This window comes from Anomalospiza imberbis, chromosome 1 (assembly GCF_031753505.1).
Source record: "Anomalospiza imberbis isolate Cuckoo-Finch-1a 21T00152 chromosome 1, ASM3175350v1, whole genome shotgun sequence".
Classification (NCBI taxonomy): domain Eukaryota; kingdom Metazoa; phylum Chordata; class Aves; order Passeriformes; family Viduidae; genus Anomalospiza; species Anomalospiza imberbis.
The window spans coordinates 147,689,086-147,700,591 of record NC_089681.1 but is presented as its reverse complement, the minus strand read 5'-3'; the positions used below and the strand labels follow the sequence as shown (position 1 = coordinate 147,700,591).

Sequence of the window (11,506 nt, the reverse complement as noted above, 5' to 3'; positions counted from 1 at the left end):
GATTATGTATCCCCTATGTATCCCCTGGCTTCCTTTTCTCCAGATTAAACACCCCCAGCTCCCTCGGCCACGCCGTACAGGGCGTGTGCTTCAGACCGTTCCCCAGCTCCATTCCCTTCTCCGGACCCGCTCCAGTCCCTGAATGCCGGACACAGCGCTCGAGGTGGGACCTGTGTGTCCCGTTGGAAGGGAGTGTCGTGGGTGGGCTTTGTCAGAGCTGGAATAGACTCCAGCAGAAAGAGTGGGAAGAGCCTGGGCTGCAGGAAATCACAAGTTTTACCCAGAGCTGGGTCATGCTGATAAGAGGAGACAGGTAAATTCTTGGAAGAGGGTCCCACTAAGGGCTGTTCAGGGAGCCATCCCTTCCCTGCCCCGGCAGGCCGAACTGTCCCGCTGCGGACCGGCCCCGCTCGCCGGGGGAGGGCGGGCGGGCAGAGCCCTGCGGGCGCGGTGGAGAGGCGGGGCGAGCCGCGAAGCGAAAGTGCCGGGAAGGGGAAGCTGGGAGCGCGGCACGGCCATGGCCACGGCCCCGGCGGAGCCCGTTGCCAGCCCCAGCCCCAGCCCCAGCCCCGTCCCGCCGGACCTGCACGCCGTGCCCATGGTAGCGCTCAACTACGGCGTCCGCCGCCGCCTCGGCCTCTACCTCAACCCGCGGGCGGCCGCGGCCGCGGACTGGACGGCGCTGGCGGAGGCGCTGGGCTGCAGCTTCCTGGAGATCCGGCGGCTGGAGAGGCTGCCCGACCCCACGGCCACGCTGCTGGAGGAATGGCCGGGACGCTGTCCCGGCGGGGCCACCGTGGGGCAGCTCCTCGCTGTGCTGCGCCGCTTGGGGCGCGACGATGTCCTGACGGACCTGGCCGGCAGCGTGGGTGAGGCGCTGGGAACGGGGAGAGCTGGGGTCGCCCGGGAGTCCCGGAGAACCCGGGGAGTCCTGGAGAGCCCGGGGAGTCCCGGAGAACCCGGGGAGTCCCGGAGAGCCCGGGGAGTCCCCTCCTTGATGCCTGGGGAGGGAGGGGATGCTGTTCGTGTTGGTCTTTCTGTTCATATTGGTCCTTGCTCTTCGCGTTGGTCCTTCGTCTTCGTGTTGATCTTTGCTGTTCGTGTCGCTCTTCGCTGCTCTGTCCGCTGAGGTGAGGTGAAGAAAAAATCCCCCTCGAGAAGAAAAGCCCTGTCCAGATGATGGAGTGACATCCTCTTTGTTGTCGGGTGCTCCGAAGGCTGGAGCGCCTGTGCTACGGAGACAGGCTGAGAGAGCTGGGGGTGTCCAGCCTGAACAAGAGAAGGCTCCGGGGAGACCTCAGAGCCCCTTCAGCGCCTAAGGGGGCGTGTAAAAGGAGAGAGAGGGACTTGTTACAGGGCTGGAGGGTGATAATGGTTTGAAATTAAAAGAGATTTTTAGATTAGATATTGGAAGATTAGATATTAGGTTAGCTATTGGGAAGAAATTCTTCCCTGGGAGGGTGGTGAGGCTCTGGCACAGGTTCCCAGAGAAGCTGTGGCTGCTCCATCCCTGGAAGTGTCCAAGGCCAGGTTGGATGGGGCTTGGAGCAGCCTGGGATGGTGGAAGGTGTCCCTGCCCATGGCAGGGGGTGGAATGAGATGACCTGGTCCCTTCCAACCCAAACCAGTCAGTGATTCACAGAAATCTCACCTGGCTTCCAGGAGAGACCTGTGCTGTGTTTCTGCTAACCATGAGCCCTGCAAAGTAACCTGGAGCCCTGTCTTACCACAATTAAAACGTTTGTGTGTCAAAAGATGCTCTTAGCCAGGTTAGCTAGGAGACAGAGTGAAAGTTATGGTGCGTGGGTATAGTGTGATAGGAAGATGTTTGTTGGGGGAGATGAGGTATGTGTGGCACTGGATAATGTAATGGAAAAAAATCCATGCAAACTGAAAAAATTGAGGCAGGTCAATGAGAAGAATGAAGGTCCTTGTGCTGTTCTGATAACTTCTTTTTGGGCTCTTTGTAGTCTTTGTGGTCAGAGAAATTTAGAGGGAACCCAGCTGTCATCAGAAGGGGAAATTTTTTAGCGAAGCATTTCCAAAGCCAGAGAACTCCCTGAAGGCCTGTGTTGTATAATAGATCTTACTGAGTTAGCAGGGAGGAAGTAATAAATGTCACTTCCTGTTACTCATGGAGATAAAGGAAGATGTAGAAATCCGTCTCTGTTGAGAGCCTGACCAAAAAGCAATGGAGGACTTCCCTTTGGTCCTGTGGTTCTTCCTACTTAAGATCACAGTCTGAAGGCCAGGTTTTGGCAAGGACAAAAGCATCAGTGTGCTTTGTGATCTGCTTATCAGAGGTTCCGAACAAATCTGGGGGAGCTTCCAGCTGTGCAGAAGATCTGGGGCTTCACAAAAATGTTGGGATCACCCAGGCTGGTTCTGGCCCTGAGCTCAGGACCTGTCTGTCCCACTGGAAGGGAGTGTTGTGGGTGGGCTTTGTCAGAGCTGGGGTAGACTCAAGCAGAAAGAGTGGGAAGAGCCTGGGCTGCAGGAAATCACAAGTTTTTACCCAGAGCTGGGTCATGCTGATAAGAGGAGACAGGTAAATTCTTGGAAGAGGGGCCTACTAAGGGCTGTTCAACAAAAATACTCTTTGTGGCTCAGGAAATTCCTTAACTGTGAATAGTCTGAAAGATATAGAAATAGATTGTAGATTATACCTAAAATATAGATTTTAGGGAAATACATACATATATATATATTAGGGAAATATCTCTGTAAGCTTATTTTTTCTTATGTTCCCTCCTGGACACCTGGTTTTGTGCGGTGCATGAGACAGGATGAAGTCTGGGGCCTTACCAGTGTGACTGTTCCTCTTTTATGATTTTTGGCTGAGAACTGCACTGAGAGGCTGTGACCTGTTGCTGGGACCTCTTGCAGAAGTCATAGATATTTACAAAGGTGGATATTTCCTTGGAAAGGAAAGGAGAAAAAGGAAAAGGCTTCATGTATTCCTGTGCATGGTATTCCTGATGCCAGGGCCATCTTTGTGTACCTCTGGAACTTCTTGAGTGGGATCCATCTCAGAATCAGAAAATATCAGTATTGATGTCCCAGCAGCTTTGCTCTGTGATCTCCTTAGCAGTTTATTTCTCTGTAGAACCATCTTCAGGGAGGTGAAGCTTTTTGCTTTGATACATTTGTGCTCTTTCCTGCTGAAACACAGTGATTTTTGTTTCTTCCCTGACCTGTTACAAAAGTGCTACTTTCCTGCCTGGATATATATGCCAAATATCCTGGATCTGTTTTCTCTGTGTTCTCATCATGCTACTGATTTTGTGCTTTAAATTTCATGTTTCTATTCCTTTTTTTTTTTTTTTTCCAATTCCTGTTTGACTGCCAGAGGATGTAAAGCCTAGTTTGGTGCTTGGTGGAGGAGGACAGCTTGGAGGAGTTTCATTTTATGGTCCCAAAGTCATCCCTGATCCTTGTTCACTCTCATGAACCTGTACAATCAGGTGCTGTTTCCAGCTGGGGACTGATCCATCCCGAATCAGAGGCAAGGAGTGAAGACTTAGAGCAAATACACTGAAAATGAACATTTCCGTATTGAGTACTATGCAATGCTGTTAAATAATTGCCTCTTCTTGCCTATTCAGCAGTATTTTGGATTGTGAAACTGGCTCCCAAGGGAATCAAGGCACACTTGAGGTGGTGGCTGTGTGCCAGTCCTTCCTTTGAGACTGCTGAACCCGTTGGCAACTTCAAAGTGACTTTAATCATGATTTCAAAGATACTGACTTAGCTGACACACCTCACGCAACAGGCAGCTGGCAGAGAGGTGGGACCTGAGTTAGGGCTTTAGTGAGGAAAGATGTGAAATCTGAACCTTCTGGCTGGTAAAGAATGTGGCTGACTCTCCCCTCTGCAGGACTGGGGAGGCTGAGGGGAAGAGAAAGGCAGATTGGGAATGCCTCAGCCTCAGGAAAAGCTTTGATCAGATCTGAGCCTCATTAGTTTGGAGATAATCCAGTAACAAGATGCAAAGCTGAGATAGAAGCAGGGGACTGGGGCTCCTGCAGACCTGCTTGTGCCAGGTTGTGGTACAGGAGGTCTCACTGGGCTCCCAACAGCATCCTGCACTTCCAAGGGATCCTTTACTCTGCTCTTGCACCAGTCAGCTGTGCCAGCTGATCAGTACTGATTAACACTTGTTGGTTTGTTGTTTTTTTTTTTTTTTTTTTTTTTTTTATTTTAAGTAAAAGCAGAGTCTCTAGGGAGTTTCATCTTTTTCATAATTCTGGTTTTCAAATCTCCTTTTACTTTCAGTTCTTCTGTAATTACAGAGTAGCAGGGGCTGCAGAGTTTCTTGCTGGTTCTCCAAAGGTCTCACATTTAGATTTATGATTTGTTTTTAAACCAAGTCTGTTTATAATAGATGTGTGCCCATCACTGACCTGATTGGGAAGTTCACAGCAGTGACTGTGACAGGTTTGCCCTTCAGTTATCTCAAGGGGGGGTTCATGTCTACTCTGCTTGGGATAAGAGGATCCCTATTCCTGTTGCACAACATAAAAGCTGCTTCAGGGGCTCCTTAAAATTCTACATGGTCCTGCTGTATGTGGTGAGTGTGGATAGTCATTGTCACCTGCAGTTGTCCTGGCTGGCAAAGGCTGGGGTGTGAATCAGCTCTTGTGTGTCTGCAGAGAATTGCTAAGGTTGGAAAAGACCTACAGGATCATTAACCCAGCACTGCCAAGGACACCTCTAAATCCTGTCCCAAGGGCCACACCTTTTAGATCCCTCCAGGGATGCTGATTCCGCCACTGCCCTGGGCAGCCTGTTCCAATGCCTGACCACCTTTCAGTGAAGAACTGTTCCCTAATATCCAATCTAAACCCCCCCTGGTGCAACTGGAGGCCATTTTGTCTTGTCTTGTGGCTTTTTACATGGGCAGAAAGATTGACACCTTGAAAACCTCCCCAACTATTTTGTGATTTCACATACTCCAAAATGCAGAACAGAGTGAGCAGATAGCAGAGTTGGGACCTGCTCTGTACCTTATTCCTGGTATTAAAGCTGTACTGGGACATAGTACAGGTAAGGGGAGGAGGAAGAATAAAACAAGTAAAAGAAAGTATTAAAATATCAAGAGTGATTTTCAGGAATTAATTTCTAGAGGAGGTGGTGAAGGCAGCATCAAAATGTTCAGAAAGAGGTGAGAGAAATTCTACATACTGAAAAAACCTGACAGGGGGTTTTCCTCCAGCATCCCTGATCCATGAAACAGCTATTCCTGTTTTAATGAACTCCAGCAGTGTAAACCCACGTCACAGGAGCCTCTTGCCCTGGTTGTGTGTTTTTGCAGAGGAGGACTGTAAGAAGTACTTGCAGAGGAAGCAGGAAGAGGCCAACCAGCCTCTCCAAGTGCCAGCAGTGGACAGCAGCGTGCCGAAGACGTCGGAACTGATGGGCATCACCATCAGGGATGATCCATATGGTAAGAGCCCCTGCTTCCACTGCTGCCTGATACCTCCTGTTGGAATCACCTTCCCCATGGGAAATACAGAAAACCTGTTTGCTTTCATCATTCCCACAACTTTACATACCCCAGGCCAGAATGCTTTCTTCATTTTTCCTGATTCTTAGAGCAGAGAGGGAAAGCAACCCTGGGAAACACTTCAGCCAGGAGCAGGCTGGCACAGAGCCACTGGACACACATGGGAAGAGACTTCACAGAAATATGTCCCTTAGCCCAGCCTGGCCCAGAGCAGCAGCTGCTGAAAGCTCAAGGGGTTGGAGCCCAGGGGGAATGGTGTCAGAGGTGATTTCCCTGCCCTGTCTTTGGCAGGTGGAACCACCTTGAATGAAAAAGGAAGTGGGTTTGATTAGGACTGGGTGTGCAGTGGGTGGAGAGAGGAAATGGGTTCTGTGTGTGTGCAGCCCTGCATGTGCAGCCAGGTGTGTGCACATGTGTGTGCTGGCCAATCTGACTTCGAGTGGCCACCTTTGCTGCATGTGTGGACATCACTAATCATCCCCAAATGTCCACAGAGCAATATTCTGGTGTTTGTACACGGCAGCTTTGCCTGATGTGACCCCCAGGTTAGCATTGTGCCTCTGCAGCAGTACCCTCAGTTTGACTGACCTGGCAGACATTCCCCTTCTGCTTCACTGGATGCTTCTTGGGCTGAATCTGCCTGCTGGGTTGATACTTTCCTCAGCAGCTTTTAGAGCCTGACCTATTTTTTCACTGTGGTAGGCTTTAACTGGCATAAAGATTTGAATATATCTGTAGTGACATTGATATGGAAAAAAACTAACACAGTTGGAAACTATCCAGCAGTATTAAGGCACTTAATTATGAGAAACATTGCCCTTAAAATGCAGCACTTTAATATTTGGATAACTGCTAAATAAACAAGAGCTGCCAGCCATTAATGTAATTGGAAAACAGGCACATTAGGATATGACTTCAGGTACCCAGACTTGACATCTTAGCCATAAAAATGACAGGTTCCGAATGTCAAGGCTCACCCCACAGCTCCATCCACAGCAGATGGCAGGACATTGCTGAATGCTGTTTTGCTTGGGAAGTTTGAATCTCTGTGACCTGAACTCGGGACAAAGAACCCAGAGCCACAAGGATACTATAGATGTGAAACTCTCAATGAAATCCCAGAGTGTGAGGGCTCTGCATTGCATCCCCTGGGGTACTCTGCTCCCTCCAGCTCCACCCAGACTCCCTGCAGCTGGATGTTACTCCTCCACAGATTTTGCCTGTCTGCACCTCAGCTCCTTTCCCTGACCCCTGCCAGGCAACGAGGTTGTGTGTGAACAGCCTGGCCAGTGAAAGCAGCCAGGGCACTGATGAGTGTTACCTCCTGCCAGCCCTGTTAAGGACAGGAGTCTGGGCTGAAGGGCAGCCCATCTAATAAAAGGCTAAATTACCTTTGCAAGTTTGGCCAGAGCTTTTCTGTCAGACTCATGATTCTCTGAGTTAAAGTCTGTGGGAGCTCTTGAAAGTTCACTACAGGAGTGAACTTCATTTATAGTAGATGACAGCTACATTTTTAATGGTTTCAGGGAGTGGAACCGAGATATTTGATGCCTTCATCTGCTACTGTCAGAAAGACCTCCAGTTTGTCCAGGAGATGATCAGGGAGCTGGAGCAGACAGAGTTCAAACTGAAGCTCTGTGTATTTGATCGGGATGTCTTGCCAGGAGCCTGTGTGTGGTCCATCAGCGGAGAACTTATAGAGAGGAGGTAAGTGAACTGTGGCTGTTGGGGCCAGCTGTGAGTGTAGTGGAACATCACATTCATTTTACAGTGACGTCTGCAGCGTGGTGCCAGTGAAACAGCAAAAATCCACAAGAATGTCTTAATGGGGTTTGCTTTATGCTCTTGGCTCAAGGAGGACGATTCAGGCTTTCCCCAGTGTGTCGCTTCATTGTGTTCATGAGGAAGGTGCCACTGTGGTGATGCTGCTTATGTTCAATCACTTTTCTTTGCCTTGTGTGTCATATATAGACACAGGATCACATAAAGGTTGCACAGACAGTCTGGACTTCACTGTTTCCTCATTTTTTGGTATGTGAGTGTGTATCTGTAATCAGGTTTTTCTGTGTAACATCACTTTGTGTCTGTCAGTCGTTCCTGCTCTGCAGTTAATTCCTGCTGGAACACAGACAGGTGCTTCTCCACTGGAGCAATTCAGAGCACTACATGCTTCTGCTTGTGGGAATGAAAACCATCTCATTTGACATTTTATTTGTTTTCTCCCCTGTTTAATCTTCAGGTGTCGAAGGATGGTGGTTGTTGTTTCAGATGACTACCTGGAAAGCGACGAATGTGATTTCCAGACCAAATTTGCTCTTAGTCTTTCCCCAGGTAAGATCACACAAATATCCCATTTACAGCTGCACATTATCCTTTTATTATAGTGACATCTAAACCCTCAGCTGAGGCCGGTGGGCACTGTACCACTAGAACTAACAGAGGCTTGGGCTGAGTCCCTTGCCCTGCTCTTCACCTTCCCCACGAGCAAGAAGCTGCCTGTGCTGCACTGCTCCAGCTGTCAGTGGGATAATGCTGCCTGCTCCAGAAATGTCAGAGCTGCGTGTCAGGCTTGTGGAGGGCTTCCAGATCCACAGGAAAAATTGCTGCTAAAGAGACAAGTAGTATAATAAATCCAGGATGTGAGTAAAGCTGGGAATTAGGTGACAAGTAATGAACATGCAGATTTCAAGGCCAGGCTAGGTGGGGCTCTGAGTAACCTGGTCTAGGTGGTGTCCCTGCCCATAGCAGGGGGGTTGGAACTGCATGATCTTCAAGGCCTCTTCCAACCCAACCCATTCCATTTTATGATTCTTGCAGGGATCCTTGAGTATTGTGGATAGGTAAACAAAATATGGAATGAATGTTCAACTTAGGTTGGTAAATTTTTTACATATTTTGTTCTGAATTGAAAAGCCCCCAATTTACTTTTGCCAAGTCTGTTGTGATTGCTCTTTTCTAGCCAGTAGTCATTCTACAGTTGTCTGTGTTGCTGGGGAGTAAGTGCAGCCCAGCCTAATAGTATGGAGGATATGTAGAACTGGGAAGAGTATCTGGATATAAAGTCTTTTTTCTAGATGAGGCATCTGACATGCCAGAAGTTAGACTGGAAGCTGGTGGCAGAGACAGGAATTCACTTCATCTTCCTTGACACAGTAATTTCATATGACATCAGTTAATCCATTGAACACTCCCAGGACTTTGTATCAGCCCCCAGTAATCAAGATTTGTAGAAAAGTCCTTTGAGTTCTTCACCAGTTTTTTTTGTGGGCATCACACCTTCCATTAGAACAGGAAAAGAAGTTCCATCTGTATGGAATGCCCTGAGCTCTGCCAGTGAGAACACAGGTGGAAGTAACAGGCTTAGAGAAGTCACAGCATTTCCTGTTTGTTTGGGGTGTTGGTAATGCACAGAAGGGTTTGGTGGCAGGCTCTGGGAGCTCTCTGGATTACTCCAGCATCTGCTGAAGTTATGAAATCTTAGTTATTTGCCTCATGCTGGTCTCAGTGTCATCACTTGTGCTGGGCACAGTGCAGTTGGTGGCAGGTGGAGAGCTACAAGGGGAGAAGCTCCTCTGTAGAAGAGCTGCTCCTTCAAGCAGCAGCAGTCACAGGGAGGGTGCTTTCACCTCATGGTGTCTCAAAACCAGCAGATACCAGGGGGATTCACTGGGGAACATCTGCAGCCTGAGTAAATCAGGACTCAGAGACTTGCTCTCCAGAGTGACAGCAGGTTGCAATATAATCAGATGATGCTCAACCAGGAGCGCACGTGGGTGTTGTGGTGGGGAGAAAATGGATGTGGGCTCTCTGTGTAACCCTCTCTGTGTGACCTCTCTTTAGGTGCTCGTCACAAACGGCTGATTCCAGTCAAGTACAAATCCATGAAGAACGAGTTTCCGAGTATCTTACGGTTCATTACCATTTGTGACTACACCAATCCTTGCACCAAAAAATGGTTCTGGACGAGACTGGCAAAATCCCTCATGCTGCCCTGATGCAAAGTCCTGAGAGCTGGGTGCTCTTGTAACCTGTCCTGGCTGTGCCTTCGGACCAGGGGTGGCCTTGACACAGGCTCTTCCACCACTTCAGAACCTGGATCCTTGCTTGGAGCCTGAGATTGGGAACAAAGAACTCTCTCCAGCACTTCTTCACAACTGTGAGGGGAAATAAAGCAACTGTGTGGGTGTTCCAGGTTAAGTCAGTGAGCAGCAGCATCCAGCATTTATTGACTAAGCACTTTCACTAAAAATACTGAAAATACACATCTAAAGAGTGTCTGATACAGGAAGACTCTGGTGTAAGAATTAGCAAGACCTCAGAGCCTCAAACTTCAGGTTTTGTCAATGTTTTAAAGCTACAATAACATTGAGGCTTGTGGGAGGTTTACCATATTGGACGGGTCTGTCTCTGTTCAGGTCACATTTGATTCAGTGACCTTATACCAGCATTTAATATTCCCAGATATTACTAAATTTTTACTTCTCCTTCAGGAGAAATTCAGAGTCTTAAAATACATCTTTTCAGTGACAGTCCTTACTGCACAAATCAGGGGTTGCTGTTGCTCATTGACTTGACCAAGGTCTGCACATCCGTGGGTCCAGATCTCAAATTCTTTCACCTCTAAAAACCTTCCAAAACACAGCAGCTTTTGGGATGCCTCAAAGGCACAGGGCTAAACACTGAATAAGGAGTGTATTAAATTGACATTTGGGCTGTTTAAAATATGGAAGCGAATGATACATTAATAGGAAAGAGCCTAATTTAATTAACTGCCACAATAATTACTGTATTTCTGTGACTAAGGCTCAGAGCAATGTCGAGACCGCTCTGTTTGTTAGACTTGGCCTTGAATCCTGCCTGTGACTACTGGATCTCATCAGGGTGGAGGTCAGGAGTTCTACCCAAAGGAGTGTTTAAAGCAATCCATTGGTGTATTAAACAGATTTACAGTAAATATTGACTTTTTAAATTGGGGAAGAGAGGAATCTTCCTTATGTGTCTGCAGTTGCTTGAACTCTGCCCCTTTGTTCATTACTTCAGCCACTGACTAATGTTGATTTTACAGCTTAATGTTTTACTAGTTTACATTTTTAAGGTTGCATCTGGATGTGATTTTATTTTTTCAATTTTAGCTTTGTTTTAAAGCATTACCAGGGCTGAGACAGAAATGGGCTCCTGCCCCCTCCCTCACACTCCCTGCCAGTGAATGAACCCTTAGCAGGGATGCTGCCAAATCCTGTCCAGGTGCTGCTGCTGGTTCCTCCTGGCTGACGGCAGCAGCCCTTGACCTGAGAGCATGGTGAAGCTCATTCACGCACATCGTGTTGGCAGCAGGAGCCATTTTTGGATAGACCCAGGAGCTGGGTGTTTCTTCTGCAAAAGTAACTGCTGCCATCGTGCCAAGGTGACATTTGCACCTTCCTGTCTTGCTAGAACAAGTGAGAAGTCTGTGGGCACGGGAGGAGGAAAGTTAAGCTGATGAGGGGTTTCTGAATAGTTTGTTTTATTGCCCTGGGGCCTCTCCTGCAGAAGTGGAGACAGCTGCTTGCCTCGGGCTCTCTGCATAATCGTTAAATGGTAATTACAGAAGAGGTTCAGGAGGCTGCTTGATCCCCAGGCGCTCCGGGGGCTCAGTGAATTCTCATACTCTGGAGAGCCTATAAACATCAATTCTGGGTCATTACTCGCAGGACCGAAGCAGATCCCTCCTGCCTGGAGAGCTGGAAGGGCTCTGGTGGCTCGTTCAGGGGAGCTGAGGCAGAGGAGCCCGTGCTGTGGACGCTAGAGGGAGGCCATGGCCCACGCTGCTCCCTGCGAGGGAACGCGGCTGGGATGGGGAGACACGGCCGGGATGGGCCAGCACGGCGCTGGCACGGAAAAGCCGCGAGTGGGTTCTCCTCCTCTTCCCCTTGCTCCCTCTTCTGAGCAAGGTATACCAAGACCAGCGAGAATTTTGGCAGCTTGAACCTTGTGCGGTGTCTTCAGAGTCCTGATGGTTTG

The 11,506-nt window shown here is 48.7% G+C and overlaps 1 protein-coding gene across 1 annotated transcript; it reads left to right on the top strand.

The window, feature by feature from the left end:
• Window positions 1–459: 459 nt before the first annotated feature.
• Window positions 460–11,386, top strand: MYD88 (MYD88 innate immune signal transduction adaptor). Its single transcript, XM_068175509.1, has 5 exons — window positions 460–869; window positions 5,315–5,446; window positions 7,033–7,213; window positions 7,746–7,837; window positions 9,347–11,386. The coding sequence occupies exons 1-5, from the start codon at window positions 518–520 to the stop codon at window positions 9,499–9,501; spliced, it is 912 nt and encodes a 303-aa protein (XP_068031610.1). The 5' UTR covers window positions 460–517; the 3' UTR covers window positions 9,502–11,386.
• The last annotated feature ends 120 nt before the right edge of the window (window positions 11,387–11,506 follow it).